Genomic DNA, 20,566 nt, shown 5'->3' on the forward strand with positions numbered 1-20,566 from the left:
TTAGCTATGATATTTAGTTAAAAGGTTTTGGATAACTCATACATCAAAGTTAATTTCATGAAACCATAAACAAGTAGAAGAAAACAGTATTTATCAAATAATTGAAGAGTTTAAAAGCAGTGAGAAAAGGTCCAAAGTCAAATTTATTTGGCTATGCAAAAACTTATTTCTATATAAAAGAAAAACTCAAATTAGATGACAAACTGAGGCACAAGTAGTGGTGTACTGGTTAATGTTTAACAATCAGTTCTGCAAGGGAAGAAAGAAAATGCCCAGATTTGTCACATTTGCTGATTTCCACCGTATAAATACTCCCACCAGGCTACCAACATGAAGTCAGTGAGCAGGAGTTGGGAAGAGATGTGCTTTGCTGGTGCTCGGGAGCTGGTGCACGCCAGCTGCAGCAGCCTATACACAGATGTGCCAGAGCATGCTGAGAAACCACCTGGAGATCAACCCCGGGCCAGAGCACATTTCTGCTTGAAGCTGCCTTCCCCAGGAAGCACACAATAGAGACAGTTGGGAATAAACATCCACTGTATTGGACCGTGGAGGGTTTCTTGAGCTGGACTTGCACCAGCACGGGGTGCTGGACCTGCAAAGGATCTCTGGGGTGGAAAGATCCCGGTGGGGTGCTTGGGACCTATTCTAGAAGTAGCCCCTTTGGGGCCAAATCATACAATGGCGGAGGACTAAGGGGAGAGGTGTTACTAGCCAAACGCTAAGCAGAAAAAGAAGAGTTGGAGTAGAGCAGAAGGTGTTTTCCCCTTGATTTCTTCTCCTTCTAAAGCCCATGATATTCTTGGCAGTGGTGCATGTGTTTTTCTGTCTCTGCATATTTATATTCTCATCTCTGTTTTTTCTTCTCCCTTTGATACTGTTCAATTACTATGACAGTTTTCATAAGTGAAAGCACAAAAGCTTGTGTCTAGACAGTGATAAGGTGACCTAAGTGATATTTATAGTACACCAGCAGGCCACAGATGGGTCTCATTGTGGCCAAGGAGCCATGGTATTGTCAGGATTGGAAGCGGCAAAGTGTGGAGCCTTGGAGTCCTATCTCATGTTGGATGGAGGGATTCTATCAGGGGCTTGCACTTTTATTCCACAATGGATTACTAGCTGGTCATTTTGTAACCCAGTCTTAAATGTACCGTCTTAGAATAGGTTGTTTCTTTGTGATCATATCTGTAGTTCTAATAGAAGATTGGTTTATTATAAGGTCGACTTTGTGTAAAGAAGCAGGATTTAACTGGATTTCAGAGAAGTGGATATCTACTGAAGATGGGAGCAGTGTTGTTAGAAGTTGTATAGTTGTTTGAAGCCTGTGATTGAGAATCATTGTTTTGGGCAGTACAGAAAGAACCAATTGACATAGAGATGGGAATAAAGGTGTGGAGAGAGAGGAAAAAAAAGTAGTTACTCTTAAGGGGTTAATAAATAATTAATCTTAAGAGAAAAGTAGCTTTAACAACCACATAGAGGACTGACTGATGGGAAAGATAGTTTGCCAGAACTGGATACAAACCAGTTAAGATATAAATGACATCTGCCTGAGCTTGAGACTTGGCTTTGGAGGTAGACAAAAATGGTTTCTTCTGAATGGGATATTTTAATGACTCATTGGGCATGGAGATTTACAGATGCTCATGTTTTCAGAGCATTTATTTATTCAAGGTTGGTCCATTAACATTCATTATTCTTGGTTGATTTTTTTTTTTAAACAGCAAGTTTAGTATCTGTCATTTATAGGGCTATTAATTTGATGATTCCGTGTTCCTCCTCACTTATTTGGCGGTTTCTAGTCTTTGTGTGAGTTTTCTTTAATCACTTTAGGTCTTTAACTGGTTTTCATTAATTCTGCTTCTCCTGGGAACCTTTGCTGATTGTGAAACCATTGTATCTCAGGATTGGAAGGGACTGCAATAGTTTTCTAATCCAACAGTTAATTTAATGCTTGATTCCCTTGTATTGTTCTTTTCCATTTCAGACTTAAATAACTGATAATCTTGATTTTGAGTAGCTGGATTTACCTAGAAGTAGGATTTGGGGGCTTCGTGACAGCATAGCATTAATAGACCCAGTAGTCATTTGGAGATAACCAATTGGCCATACTTTCGGGTGGCTGAGGGCCAGCTGGTTATCTGATGATGAAATATTGGCACCATCCAGTGGCTACTACTACAGGGTACTCCGACCTTTAATTTTAAACCCCCGGCTGGGGATGGGAATGTAGCTGGATTTAGGATCCAAAGTCTAGGGCCAGGCTAAACCTAGGACTCATGCTCCTAGGGCTTTCTTCATGATTCTGATCTATTCATGCACAGGGAGAGGGTGTTGGTTGGTGGTAGGATAGAACCAGCCTCTTTTCTTTCAAAGTTAGTTGGCTAAGGCCACTCTGCAGTTCAAGGAGCTGCCTATTTGTAAATTATGCTGAAATGCTGGGAAACATTCTCTAGAAGGCTTCTAAATTATAGCTCTTTAATATTTTCTGCTTATAGAATTTGAATGCAGGGTCCTTGGTGTGGTTCACGTTTTACCAGGCTGAACCTGGAAGCTTGGCCAAGTATTGTTTTTAGAATTCACCAAGCGCTGAGGCTTTGGAGGTTCAGAAACTTGATTTTGCTAGTATGTTAAGAGTAAATGCTTTCGTTAATAGTAGATTCATGTAAACCAAAGTCTTAAGACACGTGGATCGACTCAGGAGGCTAATTTATTAAACTGACATACAAACCAGAAGATTTTTGTCAGCTTAGCTAGTATTAAGGTAAAGCCAAATTATTATTTAAGAAATATCATATTTATTCCTAATAGAAAAGTAGTGTGGTTATTAAAAAATCCAATGAACATGTAAAAGTAGAGAGTCCTTTCTGACCCCACCTCATGAGATAACAGTTGTTCACAGCTTAGTCTATATATATTCTTCCAGACTCTCTGCATATACAATAACCTCTATTGCTCCACTGCTTTATTTTCTATAGCTCTGTAGTTATGTTATGCACACTGCCTGTCAACTTGTGGGAAGCCAGAGGACAGTGAGAAGGTTGCCTAACGTCATGGAATCAGATGAAGGGGAGTAGGCTGGATGACTCACGGCACAGCAGCTTAGTATCCTGAATTGTCTATTCAGCATTCTAGAGTCTGCTGCCCTGGTACCCCTTCCCCAAGACAGTTTGGAAGAGCAGTGTCAAAGTGTATCTTTTAGACCGTTATTTCTCAGTGTAACTGGCCAATTACAGATTGTGGCACCTAAGAGGTGCTAAATAAATAGTAGCTGTGTGTGTACCTTCCCTGTCTGGTCTCTTTCTTCTGACAAGTACGTTCTTTCTGTAGCTGTGTTTATACCACAGTCTAGTTTTTGCCTTGGTGTGTGTGTTCTTTGGTCTCTTCAAAAGATGACTTTTCTCTCTCTACTTGGTCTATTTTACCTTTTATTTCAGGTTTCTGCAACCTTGTTTCTCTTTTCCCCTTATGCTACCTACAGAGGAATTGAACTATTACATGAAAATCAGCACTTTATCTAGTAATTCTTGTAACTTCTGATTTCTCAGAAAAATGTTTGCTTTCATCAGATTTCACTGTTACCCAACTCTTTACCTTAGTTAAATTGTTCTGCTTTTATCTTGTCTACCTAATGGAACTGTATTAAAAGTGTTCGTATGGAGTCTATAATGAAATCAGTAGAACTCCATATGTGAGTGGCCAGAATGACCCCCTTTTCACATGATTTTTCTTATACATATAATAACTTTATTGATGTAATTCATATACCATACAATTTACCCATCTAAAGTGTACTATTCAATGGTTTTGAGTATGTTCACCGAGGTTTGATCATGACTACAGTCAATTTTAGAACATTTTCATCATCCCCCAAAGAAACCCCATAGCCATTAGCAGTCATTCCCCATTTCCCCTTAACTCCCATCCAATCCTAGGCAAACACTAATCTATTTTCTGTTTCTACAGATTTACCTATTCTGGACATTTCATATAAATAGAATTATATAATATGTCCAGTTTGGCTTCTTTCACTTATAAAGTTTTCAAGGTTCATCCATGTTGTAGTATTGTATCACTACTTCATTCCTTTTTATTCCAAGATGTATATTCCATGCTATGGATCTACCACATTGTATGTATCTGTTCATCAGTTGATGGGCATTTGTATGTGCTTTCCTAATAGCAAAGTAGCATTTTAAGTACTATTACTCTTGAAATCCAAACAAGTGTTATGCAAAATATAGATGGAAGTTACAGAAGGCTAGGAGGAAACAACAGTTTGTTTCCACCGGTTAAACACCACTGCAGGTGTTTTCTTCAAATATCAACAGTAATATTTGGACATTTGGAAATTATTTTTGAAATCAAAATACAAAATATGTTAATAATATCTTATTCTTGGTTATGTCCTATAATTCTCCTGTAAGAAGAAATATTAACCATGCAAAACATCAGTTTAGATAAAATAAGCCACAGAATTTACTATAGTATTTTTGCTGTGCATTTGACCCTTGAAACAACATGGGTTTGAGCTGTGTGGGTCCACTTATTTGCAGATTTTTTTCAACGGTAAATACCACAGTTCTACATGATCCGTGGGTGGTTGAAGTCTCAGATACAGAACCTCGGATAGGGATCCACATAACCTCAAATATGGATCCACGTAACCACAGATATGGGGGGGCTGACTATAAAATTATATGCAGATTTTTTTTTTATATGCAGATTTTTGACTACATGGGTATGGGTGTCCCTAGCCTTTGCATTGTTCAAGGGTCAACAGTAATTCTTATGCCTCTCATTTTCCTCTTTTTCCTCCTCCCTTCCAATACCCATCTATCCACAGTGTCCATACAGGATATGTATTTTTTTAATTTTTAAAAATCTTTAATTTTTAAAATTAACATGTAGTTAATTTACAATGCTGTCTTAATTTCTGCTGTACAGCAAAGTGACTCAGTTATACATATACGTATTCTTTTTTATATTCTTTTCCATTATGGTTTATCACAGGATACTGAATATAGTTCCCTGTGCTATACAGTAGGACCTTGTTGTTTATCCATTCTATATGTAATAGTTTGCATCTGCTAATCCCGAACTCCCAGTCCATTCCACCCCTCCCCACCCTTGGCAACCACAAATCTGTTCCATATGTCCACACAAGGTATGTTAACCATAGTAAGCAAGGCCGAGTGGGGTGATCATGGGCCTTAGGGCCCAACTACCTGCTTCACATCCCTGCTTTTTTAGTGTTTATTGGCTGTATGACTTGGGCAATTTACTTAACCCCTCTTTGTCTAGTTTTTTCAGGAGAAAACTGGGAATAATATAATAGGATCGACCTTACTGGCTTGTGAAAATTAAATGAGTTAATATGGATAAAGTGTCTGGCACATGGCTTATGCTCACTCATACTAGCTATAGTCTGCATTTAGTGTTACAGTCATTAAGTACTCCAGATGAAACAGATTATTTTGGTAATCTTCTTAAGGTTGATCCATGACCTTTTTCTGCCTTCAATAAACATACATTTTTGTCTATCATTTCAGCAACCCTCACATGTGAACTCAAATGAATTGTTTATTTATAGAAGGGAGGAGAGACAAGGTAAAACCTAGAGATGAGGAAGGTAAATTAGCAAGAGAACAGTAGAAAGGTGAAAGTAAACTAATGGGCTCTCGGAGTCCCAGCCTAGTTCTTCTCAGGTGGAACAATTATTTATTGAATGAATGGACTTTTTTTTTTTATAATTTGGTTAACTGTGGTTTTAGGATTGATGTTTTCTTCACTTCCCTTAAAAAATTTATGATATAAGAAGTCATTTCAGTCGCTCTTATTGTGTTATCATTTGAAAGTTACTATTTGTTTCTTATGTTTACCTTGATTATCTATAAAACTGTGCACTCAATTTCTCCCGGTTGTATTTCCTTTACAACATTTTTCACTTTCCAAGCACACATTTTAGAATGTATACAATATGGGAGCAGTTTTAAAATGTTTGAGATGATTTTTTGCGAGAATTCACTTTTTAAGATGATTCCTGGGGAGATTTTTCTCATAGCCCTTTGGGAAAGGATGTTAACAAATGGTTTAGGACCTGGTCTAGCCAGCAGCTTTACTTTAATCCTGAAAACAGCAGTGGATGGTGTAGGGAGAATCATCTTTACCTTAGAATTGGGAAGATCGTGTCAGCTGATCATACTCCTATTTGGAAGAGGAGCTATGATTCACACCCAGGTATGTGTTCCTGCCTCCCACTACACTGGTGATTTCCTCTCTAATGTTTATTAGAGTGTATTACCTCTCTGACGTTGCCAGTTCTGCATTTTTCAGGAGAAATCTTGCTCTTGCCTAGGTGATTATCAGCATATGGCTTTCTAGTGAAGTTTGAAATGTTCTGATCTCCTGTCAATAAGTGTCAGATAGAATGACCTGAATATATTCTGGTAGTTTTCATTGTGCATCTATTTATAGCTGACACTATACTGAGGAAGTAGAAAAAGCATGATCTGAAGAAATGGGAGCTAATATTCCTCTTTTTTTGATATTTCTTCCATAATTAAATAGCATTAATAGAAATCAAAATGAGAAAAATGCATTATAAGTCTAACTATTTAAAAATTGCACTATCCTCGTCTAATGCTTTTACATTTGCATATACTATTTTATAAATTGTGTCAACGGAGCATAGCATAATTTCATACCATGTTTTTGAACACAGCTTTTTATCATTATCATTTTATATGTTACTGTGCAAAGTCTTCATAATTACCCTTATGATTGCTTAATATTCCATTCTCATTTTTAATTATTTTCTATTATAGATAGTTAATTTCTAATTTTTTCTCATAATATCACTATATTGGACATCTCACGTGCAGCTATTTTAATGTTTTAGATGATTTCTTTGGGTTTTTTAAATGTATCACCAAATTACTTTCCAAAGTGTCAAACCAATGTATATTGTGTTCAGTTTCAGCATAGTTTTTTTTTTAATTGAAGTATAGTTGATGTACAATATTAAATAAGTTACAGGTGTATAATATAGTGATTCACAATTTTTAAAGGTTGTACTCCATTTATAGTTATTGTAAAATGTTGGCTGTATTCCCTGTGTTGTACAATATATACTTGTAGCTTATTTTATACCTAATGGTTGGTTCCTCTTAATCCCCTACCCCTATATTACCCCTCCCCCATCCCTCTCCCCACGGGTAACCACTAGTTTGTTCTCTATATCTGTGAGTCTGCTTCTTTTTTGTTACATTTACTAGTTTGTTGTATTTTTTTAGATTCCACATATAAGTGATATCAGTATCTGTCTGATTTATTTCACTTAGCATTAATACCCTCCACGTCCATCCATGTTTTTGCGAATGGCAAGGTTTCATTCTTTTTTATGAGTTTCAGCATAGTCTTAAACAGTGCTACCAGCCTTTACTTCTGAAAGTGTTTTTCAGTGGGAGCATCAATCCTAACCATGAACCCTTATGCTCTGGTTTCCAGAAATGTATTTTGAGAGAGGTTGGCACTGTCTGTATTCACGTCTCCCAGTCAGTGTGACCAGATACATTTTGGAGAGTCTCACAGTAAGGTTTCAGAGAAGTCCTGCTCAAAAGACTAGATTTCATTAACTAGCATTTCCAAAACGTAGTTAAATCTGAAATTTATTTTTCTTACAGAACCTACTGACCAACATCTTTGGGAAATGTTATACTTTACAATATCTGTGGGAAAAGGAGCCAGGCTGTGATGCAATAGAATGCTTTTTAAGGAAATGGTCTCATGCAGAGAGACAGTGAGGATGTTTGCCCTAACATTATGCTACTTGAATGGTGAAAGACCTCACCTTGTTCATTCATCCATTAAATAAATTTGCTGAGAGCCTATTATGGGCTAGACACTGTTCATCTACTGGGGATATAGCAGTGAATAAAACCCAACAAGTCCCTGCCCGAAGTAGGCAGTAAGGTAGGAAGAATGGCCATTATATGTTCAGCCACTTAGGGTAAGATTCTACTTTCATGTGGAATAGGCTTTCACTTGAAGAATATTAAGTACTTACTGATCCCTGATTTAAACAAAAAATAGAAACATTATCCTTACCCTCAAAAAGTTCGTAATCTACTGGGGAAGCAAATAATTATAATGTGAAATAATAATTACGGTGATGGTGGTGTGTACACAGTGTGTTATAGGATCACGAAAGGAATGTAATCTATATTTTTGTAAATTATTTAACTGTGATAAGTATTTGTTCCCTTGAGAGTTCTTAGGCACTGCCACAGAACTGAACATATATTTATTTCTGTGCACAATTGCTATGGACTAAAAACTCTTCATTGGCAAAGATGAGATCTAATTTTGATTTAAGACATAAACTTACTCATTTCCACTCACCTCTTAGCTATGTATATGATCAGTGTAGTCTTCATGTTTCTTCTCCGTAAGTCATCATTGTCTTCATAAGTCAGTTCTTAGCCATTCCATCAAGGAAAGGAAGCAAGATTGGAATGACAGTCCTCTTTTGAGTACCTATGAATTCCTGCTTTAAAAGAAAGGGTTACAGTATAGCAAGAAAAGTCAGTAAATCCGTTAGCTATATGGAAACTGGCTGTACTGTAGCAGGTTGGAGGTGCAAAGTACAATTCTGGTCATTTCAGTCTGCCCTTGGTGTCCCCAAGTACTGAAGATGTTCTGACACTTGTAGGATGTGATGGGGGGGAATGAAGCCCATGAAAACTGTATAATTAGAATAAAACCAAATAGTAATTTTAAATTAAAAACATTGCTTACAGATGATTCAGAAGAAAGGCAAGTTAGAAATACTGTTAGAGGATTACAGACAAGGCTTATCTGTAAAACTTTGATCATGTTTTATTGGTCATGGAGGTAAAAGATGCTATTAGCTATGTTGCAGGACAGGAGGAACGTGGCCTCTGCCCAGTAATTATCGTGTGCTTGTGTGCAAGAAAGACAGCCCCTGAGAAGTCTGATGGAAGAAGGACAACTCTAACAGACCCACAGTTATTTTTTTTTAGGGCATTCAGGGAAAGAATGAAGTCATTGGCAACATATCTCCCATGATCTTTCTGTCACTGTGTAAATACATAACTTAGAGCAGCTCTAGTTGCCATTTCCCCCTTTTTCCTTAAATAGATGAATGTTTGTGATTTAGCATAGAGTTCATGAACTAAGAGAAGCAGTTGGACACAGATGCCTGTATCTTTCCACTCAATGTATCTTATTACCTTTAACTGCCTGTTAAAATGACAGCTCTTATTTTTGCCTTGCAAATATGAATTGCCATCGCCAAGCTTAGCAAATGAAATGGGCTACTTGTGGCAACTGTAAGGAGTTATGCACTCCAAATCCTTGAGAGAGCTTTCCCAAAGGACAGGCAATGTCTTTCAAAATCCTATTACAAGATTTTAGTTTCAGGTGCTATGAACAGAAAGTTGAAAGCCTCCATGTTTTATTGCTGCCCAACTTCATCAGGTCTGCTCACTCTTTTCAAGAGTGTGGCAAAAATGATACACATCAGCTCTTTTATTCTTTTATTACTACTCTGCGCAAATAAAAGCATTTTGTGGAATTTAGTGAACCAGTATGTCCTTGGAGGGAGCTTTGAAGATTTGGAGTGTATGACTGTTTGTCTTGAATATTGGAGGTTTTTGTGTAAAACAGATGGGCATGAACAAAATGAAGTCCTCACAGATAGCCCAATGCTTGCGACATATGTACTTAGATCATGAATGTCTGTAGTAGTGACCTTGGAGATGCATTCAGTGACTGCTTTAGAGGCTTTCTAGTTGTGCCACGGAGTAGCTGGGAAATGAAAACTAAAGTAGAGCCGCTGGACAGGGTACTAGGTAAAGACAGGTTTATTAGGTAAATGACAGGGAGCCTGTAGTTCTTTAGCCCATCAGAAATTCCAATTTATAGCAACTCTGGATGTATGCGACAAGATAGTACTTAACTCAGTATTAGTAGGAATCTCACCAATGACATCAACATGAAAATATTATTCTAGTAGCTTAGTTAAATATAGCCCTGCACTAATTGTTCCAGAAAACAAAGGAAGATATGTTTTCTCTTCTCCAAAACTGAAAGGCTCCTTTCTAACTGGAGCAGCCATAAAATGTAGTACAGAGAAATCTAATGGGTACAAAGTGAGGAAAATGGCTGTTTTTTGTTTTTTTAAACCAACTTAATGTTCTGTTTGTTTACTACTAAACATTTCTGAGTGGAATAGTTCTTGTTTGGCAGTCAATATTTCCCCATGATAGGTAGCAAGAATTTTTAGTATGTTTTGGACACAAAAACACATTGTATTTTAGACAACAGAGGATCATTTTTTAGTGTTTGCTTCAGAAGTTTATGAGGTAATTTCAATAAATCTTGCAAATGTTTGCTTAATGGTTCCCTATCTCTAATCCTGCAGTACTTTTTACACATCTCTATTCTGACATCACTCACATTATCAATCCTTAGTTTGCCTCTCTCGCTAAACTAGAGCTCCGTAAGTGTAGGGGCTATCGTACATGGCTTTGGATCTCAGGTTCTTTGTGTGGTGCTCAGTATTTATTTGACAAACCAACAGAATGCTTAAGAGTATTACCTGACAAATTAAGTAACTTCTTAGTATAACTGACAATACCATTTTTTTAAGCACATTTTTCATTATTTTCGAACCATGTTTACAAAAATCTGGTGTATCAAGGAAAGACTCATAGCATCAGGTAATACTGTTACTAGATTACGTTAAGAATCTTTTGGGAATCTTTGTACATCTGCCTTAATTAGGAGAGAGTCATATAGACGGTATGCAGAGCATAAAAAGAGGGCAGGGAGCATTTGATCTTTGCCATTAGGTATCACCTGGATCTTCTGACTTCCTGGATTTTGGACCCTACTTGTTTCCATATTTGAGACCTAGCTGACTCTTTCTGTCTTAACTCTGGATTGTTGCTGTTGCCTCTCTGATCCTTTTATATCTTCCTGATCCAACCAGCCCTGCCTACTTCTGTGAACTAGATTCACATGTGCCAGACTTTTTCCTATCTGATTTGTTCGCTGGCTTGGCCCACCCTGCTAGCCCTATTACTGCTGATGCCCTCCAGTGATGCCTGATTTGACTAACTGATTGTAACATATCACTTGTCAAAATCTTTGTGTGTGACTATTATCTAAAAAAACAGTTACTCAACAACTGTGACTTCATTAGGAACAACATGGAAATTTTTAAATTTTATTTATTTATTTATTATTTTATTTTGGGCTGTGTTGGGTCCTTGCCGCTGCGCTGGCTTTCTCCAGCTGCGGTGCGTGGGCCTCCCATTGCAGCATCCACCCCCATTGCGGAGCACGGGCTCTAGGCGCCCGGCCTTCTGTAGTTGTGGCATGTGGGCTCAGCAGCCGTGGCTCGCGGGCTCCAGAGCGCAGGCTCAGCAGTTGTGGCGCACAGGCTCAGGTGCTCCGCGGCATGTGGGATCCTCCTGGACCAGGGACCGAACCCGTGTCCCTTGCGTTGGCAGGCCGATTCCCAACCACTGCGCCACCTGGGAATTCCCAACATGGAAATTTAAGACAAAACTTTTTTAGGTTTATTTCCTAAAAAAATACACACCCCTATCATATCAAATTCACCAGAAGGCCTTGGTTTTAGCTATTAGGGTTCATAGTGAATGTGAAGTCTAGGATATATATAGTTGCCTGTACTATGACTTCTGTAAGATACTATGGGAAAAAAAATTTTTTTTAATCTATGATGTAGAAAATATAGGAAGGAATGTGAAGATGTTAAATATTGTTCCTAACTTTAAGGATATGAATATAATACAAACATAAGGCATACATCAGCTGTGGTCTGACTTAGATTTATTTTTTATGGTCTAATACTAGCGTTAAAAATTGTAATTCTGCTTTCTAGGTTATTAATCTTGTAGAGTGTGCAAGAAGACTGTAATGAGAATGTTGTTATACACATATATTCACACGCTTATTTTTAAAATACATTATTATGGAAAATTTCAAAACTTCATTTTACAAGTCTTTATTTCTTTGTGTATATCCAAGTTTGTGTCGTATCATATTCTTTTGGCCTGAAGAGCATTAACATTTTTTGTACTTCAGGTTTGCTTCTGATAAATTCTCTTAGGTTTTCATTGAAAAAGTCTTCTTTTCTGAGAGACATTTTCTCTGGGTATAGAATTCTGAGTTAATAATGTTTTTGTTTTTCTTTTTAATTCTTTCAGTAATTTAAAGATGTCATTCCATGGTTTTTTGCTTTGCATAGTTTCTGATAAGAACTTTGCGTAATCGTTGCTTCTCTGATTATAGTGTGCCTTTTCCTCCCTCTTGCTGCCATCAAGATGATGTCTTTATATTTGGTTTTCAACATTTTGAATATAGTTTGTGTAGGATGTGTTTGTATGCAGGCATGTGTGTGTTGTATTTATCCTGCTTGGGATTCTCTTAGCTTCTTGGATCTGTGCTTTGATTTCTTTTGTTATTTTTGGAAAATTCTCAGTCATTATTTCTTTATTCATTCCCTATGCTCCCTTTAATCTTCTTTTGGGATTCCAATTACATATATGTTAGACCATTTGCTATTATCCTGTAGTTCTTGGATGTTCTGTTCTGGGTTTTTAATTTTCATTCTCTTTTTCTTTGTGTTTCACTTTGGGTAATTTCTATTGACCTATCCTTGAATTTATCGATTCTTTCCTTGGCAGTGTCTAGTCTACTGATGAGCCAGACAAAGGCATTCTTCATCTCTGTTACCATGGTTTTTTATTTTTAGCATTTTCTTAACTCTCTCTTATAGTTTCCATCTCTCTGCTAGAGTTTGGGGACTCAGGTTTCAGTACTGAATTTTCCACTTATTTTCTTTGAACCTTGGTTTTCTCTTTAACAGAGCAGCAAAACTGGGAATATATAATAACAACTAACAGAATTGTTTTGAAGATCAAAACAATTGATCTTGGGCAAGTCAGGCAAGTCCCTTCCTTTCCTTTCCCTAGGTCACTTAAAGGCTTAGACTGTATGATTACTTTGGTCCTATTTAGTTCCTGAATTGTAAGATTCTGTGAATGGAAAGGGACCTAACATTGATTGACAGCCTTTATTAACCTCATGTAGAATTTGAGAAAGGGATAAAAATCACATTTAAAAAGTGCTTTTGCAAAACATTTTACTTTTGCTAGGTCTATGTGGATTTTAACTGGAAGAAACAGACAGCATTAAATCCAGTTACCACTTGGTTAAGTCTGTTAAAGAATCATTAAATTCTTTCAACTGTTGGGTTTCCTGACTTGCTTGAAAAATTTCATGGCTCATAAAACATCTCTCTTTTTCGCTGTGCCTATAGGATTTTAAATTATTGGGTTGGCTCCCAAATTTTGCTGTGTGAGGAAAAACTAATGGAGGTGTTTTTGCTCTTTACTGACTAGTGCAAAATGAATGATATTTTCATCAGATTTGGTTTTGTGGCCACAGACCTGGGTTGAAATCCTGGTTGCACAGTTGTGAAACCTTGGTCTGATTACTTAACTTTTTTTTTTTTTTTTTTTGCTTTTTAAAATTTATTTATTTATTTTTGGCTGTGTTGGGTCTTCGTTTCTGTGCGAGGGCTTTCTCTAGTTGTGGCAAGCAGGGGCCACTCTTCATTGCGGTGGACGGGCCTCTCACTATCGCGGCCTCTCTTGTTGCGGAGCACAGGCTCCAGACGCGCAGGCTCAGTAGTTGTGGCTCACGGGCCTAGTTGCTCTGCGGCATGTGGGATCTTTCCAGACCAGGGCTCGAACCCGTGTCCCCTGCATTAGCAGGCAGACTCTCAACCACTGCGCCACTAGGGAAGCCCCTGATTACTTAACTTTTGAGCCTGAGTTTCCTTAGCTGTGAAATAGGGATGATACATACATCAGAGAGCTATTTTGAAAGTAATGTGTATAAAGCTTTGGGTATAGTGCCTAGTTAATAGTAATCAATAACTGAAAGCATTAAAAACAGTAGCTAAAATGAAAGATGCCACCATTGAGTCAAAATTTTAGTAATAGAAGAGGAAAAGGTGAATTTAATATTCTTTCTGTCCTTTTAGTGGAAAGGTCCACCTGGTAAAGGGATATTTTTACAATAGCGAGAAGGTTAACTGAAAAGTAAGTATTGATAAATAAGAATTATAACCAAGAATTAGTGCTTACTGTGTGACAGATGCTCACATTTAATCCTCAGAATAGCCTATGAGGTAAGCTGCCCCTCCTGGAGAAGCCTTTCTTTATCTGAGTGAGGTGACTACCTCCTTTTTTTGTATTCTTCTACTCTGTGTTGTACTCTGACTATGTTTTATATGTAACCCCTACCCCTTCTCCACTTCTCATCCCCAGTGAAAGGTTTTCTATGTATTTGGCCCAGAAGTGGCCCACAGTAAGTTGACTGTTGAGATATTGAATCTTTGTGTCTTTTTGGTCAAAATGAAATTCTACCTTCTTTATGTTATAGGTAAAAATTTAAGCATTAAAAGCTGAATGTTGGTCTGAAGTAAAAATACGAAGAAAATAGTTGTGGATAAAGAAAATGCTCAATCAGTCTGAGACTTGCCCCCCGCCCCCCTGCCTTCCCCTAATACATACTGTTTGTTAAGATAAACAAATAAAGTAGCCATTGCTCTAGAAATCACCTTAGAGTAAATGTAATGAATTTCAAAGATGTGTCTAAATTCTGTGTTTGTAAGTAATTTTACTATAATGGGTATTATTCAAGCTTGAAATTATTTAATACAAAGAAACATTCTTTATTCATACTATGAACAACTGTCTTCCAAAACACAGACCACAATGTGTGCATTCTTATTTGAATAACACAGGGAATAATGTCAAATTATTTTTGCAGTTTTTTTTGTCATTGCACAAATTTTTACAAAACTGCATTCCTGACCATAGATTTTTAGAGTTGGAAGGAACCTAAGAGATTTAATCTCACTTCTTCCTGCCACCCAGGGAGATGAAGCATTTTATCCAAAGTCATGTAGCTAACTAATGACAGAGCCAAGGAGAGGACAGAGTCCTTTATCCAGTTGCCATAGTGTTTTATTCCTCTGGAAAACACTGCCTACTCACTCTTGGTTTTTAATGCTAGTTAGAGTCTTGGTGTGAGGTTTTTTAACATGACTAACTAGTGCTCTTTTGTTTTCTTGTGTGGGTGTCTGGGAACAAGCTATCAAGGGTGGTGGTTTTTGTTGTTGTTTGTGAAAAACTAACAGTGTATAAGACACTAAAGAAGGGAAAGGCATTTGTCTGGTTAGCATTTAGGGGTCAGGAAGGAGTGGTTGTAGCTCCAGCGCTTTGCCCTCAGTATCCATACGCAGGTATTTTAAAGTTGGGTTTCATAACCTGGGGTCTGAATTCCCTAAACTTTTAAGAAAATTATGCAACTATATGCTTATCTCCTAAGAAAAGAATCTGTAGCTTTCATCAGGTTGTCAAAGTTAAAAACTGTTTTAGAAGGAGAGAAAGCTAAGCAAACCTGATTAAGAACTGGGTCCCCACTCTTGAACTCTATGTACTAATTATACTAGAGAGCTCTCTTATCTCCTTACCACACCTTGTGCTGGTGTCCTTTCCTACTGACAGGCCTTCTCCGGATAGCTTCCTGGATCTTGTCATGGAAGCCACTGGAGGCCCTGGCCTTCTTTTTGCAGGAACTTTTCCCATAAGTTTCCCAAGGCTACCTTCTCTCTCCCTTCTCTGCTTACTGTTTCCAGGAAAAGGTGTGAGACTCAGGGATTTTTGTTCATTAGAAAGCTCAAGAGTGTTATTTCAGTTACATTCTGGTTAAAGGGAATTTGTGAGCTGATTTGAGAAACTAAGACTATCGCTGTATGAAAAAAAATGCACTCAATTCCAATCAGTACTTTGCAAGTTAACTTTTAGAATGCCTTTAGCTTTTTAGTTAGGGAATCTTTGTGTTTGATCTAAAAACTCTTTACACTTTCTAAAAACAGAATGAAAATCTGTGGATGGTGGTTTACGAGTTGCCCAGATCTGTCTGTAAGAGTGTTTTAATTTAGTTTTTTGTTCCTGAATTTTATTAGACTTAGAAGAGTCTACCCCTCAATAGGAATTCATAATTAAACAGCTTCCTTCCTAGATGAGAACATGTAGAAAGCACGTTCTACATTTTTAAGTCTAGCATCTGGACACACAAAGAAAAAGCTACCACCAAGATTGATGTTGGAAGAATTTGTTTGTTTATTAATTTAAAAAAGCCCTTACTAAGTATATACCATGAACCCTCAAGCATCACGTTGGACGCTGGGAAATGAGAAGTGGTCTCTTCCCTTGCAAAGTTCATGCTCTGCTAGGGGCACAGCTCAATCAATAATAATTCAGCATGCTAACTGCTCTAATAGAGGTACCAAAACAGCATTGGAATCAATCCTGGCCAGGAAGAGAGGTGGGTGTTAGGGTAAAATTCACAGAAAGGTGACAAATATTTGAGGTTCCTATTGAACTCAAAGGTTCAATAGGAATTTGTCAGGAAAAGAAGGGATCTAGGTATCGATGGCATGTTTGCACCTTCCTAACTTTAACTAAAATTCACATTTACCACTCTCTTTGTGTTTTCAATTAGAGCTCCAAACGAGAATGGAAGCCACTGGAGGACCGTAGTTGCACAGACATACCGTGGCTGCTGCTTTTTATCCTGTTCTGCATTGGGATGGTAAGAAACTCACAGATCCTCAGAACCTGAACTCATGATCCGAGGGGATGACGGGGAGTTAGTTTAAAGAGGGAACTTGTTATTTATTTATTTACTTATATCTGTAAATAAATAACCCCTCTTGAATTGCTTACATCTGGAAGTCCTAGGATACCATTGAAGCGGGTTATTTTTCCCCATACAGTTAAGTGGTATTTGGTACCCCTTGACTTTTTTTTTTTTTTTTTTTTTGGTTTGCATGAAAACTGTGGTCAAAATTAAGGAATAATTGAAACTCTATCTCTTTGACTAGCCCATTTCAGAAAGCCAGGTAATTTGACCAAAATATCCGTGAACTATGATCTTGATGGGATGGTGAGCACAGCAATGGTCATGGGGTCAAGTCCTGAGTATTCATACAACCCAGTCACACAAACCTGATGGTTATTTTTTGTGCCATTCAGTTTCCTTTCAGGGACTTGGTGTTCTTTTGTATAAAATTAGAGGTTTTGCTAGATGATATCTACAATGCTTCCGGTTCTGACATTTTTTAGTTCTTCCTAGAAGGAGGCTGGTTTCTTGCCGCTTCTTCCTCCTTCGACCCATACTAGGCTCCTGCTGCCTGCTGTGTCTACTGTAATAAATGGCATCTCTCAGTCAGAGATCACGGGAGCTGGTGATTTTCCAGTGGGTGTGGAGGATGGAGGAGCAGAGTGCAAAGTGCTGGGGCTGTGCTTACTCAGATTGCATCCCTGCTCTACCCTGCAGGGGTTTCCACACAGGGTTCAGGGACTTTAGTGTCACTGCCACCAGTGTGCTGGGCTGGAAAAAAGGTAGAAAGCAGCTGTTTTAGAGCTAGCCGGTATTTCGAGCTAGCAAGCACTTAGAAATCCTCATCTGGTGCATCACCCTCATTATATACGTTAAGAAATCAGACCCCAGAGATGATAATGAACATCCCAAGGCCACACTCTTAGTGAATGGCAGAGTTGGGAACAGAGCCCAGGACTCTTTACCTTCCAGGCCAGTGCTCTTTTCTGCCACTTAGTTTCCTCTCCCTCGAGGGCATCAGGGGATCATGCAGACAGTATTGTTCTCTCTTTCCTTAGGCTTTGCAGCTGGAAACACAGTCATGCTACCTCAGGCACCCTTTTTTTTTTTCACTCAAGTGTGAGTGTATTTAACCTCCTTTTTCCCATACCTTTCTTTTTTTTTTTTAGGAATCTTGTTATTTTTTATTTACTACTACTTTTTACGTAATCCTATTTTGTGTCTCTTTGTGGCTGCCCACCTCGAAAATGTCATTTAAGAAGCACAGAACAACCCTATTCATGGCTAATGGGCATAAGTGTAGGCACCAGTCCAGCTTCTGAATCAAGGAAAAGAAAGCAGTGAACTCTGATGAGATATAATAAATCCAGTAAAATAAAGAGTGTTAGTTTTAAAGATAATAGACAGCTCAGTTTCATCAAATCTAGGATATTTAGAAAACATCAAAATACCCATTTCCTAACTTAGGACTTGTAAGATGTTATTCAAGAGTCTACTTAGTTTAATGGAGTAGCAACTGAAATGCAGCATCAGAGTGTGGAGAACATTCTTTGCTAACAGAACTAGTCCACAACCTCTCCCCACCCCCGAATTTCACCCTGGGATAAATAGCAGCTGACCTTTCAAAATTATGTTTATAAAAATATGTACCTGCCACCCTAGGTGCTTTTGATTTTCTGTGCTAAAATAGCTCAGGAAAGTGCAGTCATTAATGTTAATAGGCTGATTTGGGAGTGACCAGAGAGTAAGGAGCCATTTGTTTACTGAAACGTTGTAATGCAATGGTAATTAATATAATGTTAATTTCAGTGTGATGGTAATTAAGGCCCACTGTGTGTACTTTTAAATGCAGGCATAGCATTATTTGTTTTGGAATGATTCTTTTTATGGATTACCATCTTGGAGCTGAGCTAACATCAAATTTTGCTGTGTGGAAACTGGAGAAATCTCAAAGTTCTGTTGCACACCTTACTGGCACAACAATAGACCAGAGTTTTTTTTTGGTCTTCTGAGTATGTGTTTTGTATGTTTTTTAAAAGTTGTATTTTGTTTTTGCCTTTGGATTTCATTCCATAGTACCTTTCAGAGAAACATTCAACAAATATTTTTTGAGGATTATCATGGGCTTGATGCTTTCATATATGTATTTATCTCACTAAATTCTCCCAGTTACACTATGAAATGGGTTTTATCCCCAGTTTACAGGCAAAGTGTAGTGAGATTAAGTATTAGCTTATCTAAGAATATACTGCTGCCCATGAAAGGCAAAAATAGAATAGGAACCGGAACTTTCTGCCTATATTCTTTTCAGCTAGTGGCCCAGTTGCTTCTGCTTTTATAGTCAATCTTTGCAGCCCATTACTCAAACTATATCTTTACTCACTGCCCTTACTTGCAGTTCTTTGCTCACTCCTTGGTATCTATTCTGTAGTTCTGAAATATTTTAACATCTTGTCATCTTTTACTCATTTTCACCATTAAATCTTTTTATTTATACATGTTCATCTCGTCATAAATACTTGTACTTCTCTTTTATTTCTTCCCTTACTTTTAAGGTTTTTCCATGCTTGTCTAGAACTTAGAGTATTTTTCAAAGTAAATTGCTATCAGCCTTTGTGAGAGCTATCGTCTTCCACATTCGAACTTATTCAATATTTTGAAATTATTGGACATATGCTTACCCTGTTCTAAAAAATTACATGTAGCATTGTACTTCTAAATTTTTATTTTCCATTAAGATAGTAAACAAGTGGTTCTTAACACTAGCTGCATATTGGAATTAGCTGGTATTAGAATAAAAATACTTGTTCCTGGGCCCCACCCCAGTGAATCTGATTTAATCTCTATGGTTCTAATGTTCAGCCAGTGTTGAGACCCACTGTTGTAGGCACTGATAAACTACTGAAGAGTTTTAAGCAAGAAATGATATGGCTGGGTTTAGAAACATGGCCCTGGTAGCCAAAATAAATGTAAAGTCATTGTAAAGAGGGAAGAGATTTCAGGCCACCAGTTCAGAGGCTGATGCCACAGTTCAGATGAGTCTAGATAAGAGGTGAAAAACCTGAAATAAGGAAATAGTAAAGGAGAGGAGAGAGAGTGAAGGAGCGGGATCAGTAATATTTGGTGTCACCAGTGTTGCGGGCAAGTGGGAAACAGATAAAGGATGACTAAGAGATTCTTGTGTTATGGGTTCTGCGTAAGCTTTTTCAGCTCAAATCCTACTGCAGCTCCTTGTAGGTTCCAAACCACAGTTTCTGTGCACATGAAGGAATAAGAGTGGGATGGATAAACAAAGTACTACTTTGTTAGTAGCCAAGCAGTCACTTGATTATGCCCAGTAAAGAATTCCTTGGTAAACATGACCTGTGGAATGAAGCTTGGCCCACATGGACTCAAGGTTCTTCCCACCTTGGATAGTCTGACTTCATTCTGTCCCAAGTAGAGGTAGATGTGAAAAGAGGAAAGGAAAGAGATCCACCTGGACCCAATCTGCCCAGATCATCTTACCTCAAAAGTCAGGAAAAAGAGGAGTCTGGATGGTCCTAACAGGAGTATGTACCTTGGAAAATAGAAGACACAGATACCTCCTACCACTTACCCCTGATCATTATTGCTACTTACTTATGGACTAGGTACTGTTCTCTGCACTCAATACAGATTTAATTTTCACAACTGCTCAGTGAAGTAGATACTACTGTTATCATCATTCCCACTTTACAGATAAGGAGGCACAGTGGTATGTCGAATAACTTGTCTAAGATTACACAGTGGTGGCAGCATTGAACCCAGGGTAGAAGAGTTAGAAGGC

The 20,566-nt window shown here is 37.9% G+C and overlaps 1 protein-coding gene across 1 annotated transcript in view; it reads left to right on the forward strand.

Moving 5' to 3' along the window:
- Positions 1-330: 330 nt before the first annotated feature.
- Positions 331-20,566, forward strand: part of SLC44A1 (solute carrier family 44 member 1) — a 120,288-nt gene continuing 100,052 nt past the window's right edge. Inside the window, exons 1-2 of the mRNA XM_065879926.1 lie at positions 331-462; positions 16,639-16,728. Of these exons, the coding sequence (XP_065735998.1) occupies positions 331-462; positions 16,639-16,728 (222 nt within the window). The remainder of the gene's footprint in view (positions 463-16,638; positions 16,729-20,566) is intronic.

The sequence above is a fragment of the Phocoena phocoena genome, chromosome 6 (genome assembly GCF_963924675.1).
Source record: "Phocoena phocoena chromosome 6, mPhoPho1.1, whole genome shotgun sequence".
Lineage (NCBI taxonomy): Eukaryota > Metazoa > Chordata > Mammalia > Artiodactyla > Phocoenidae > Phocoena > Phocoena phocoena.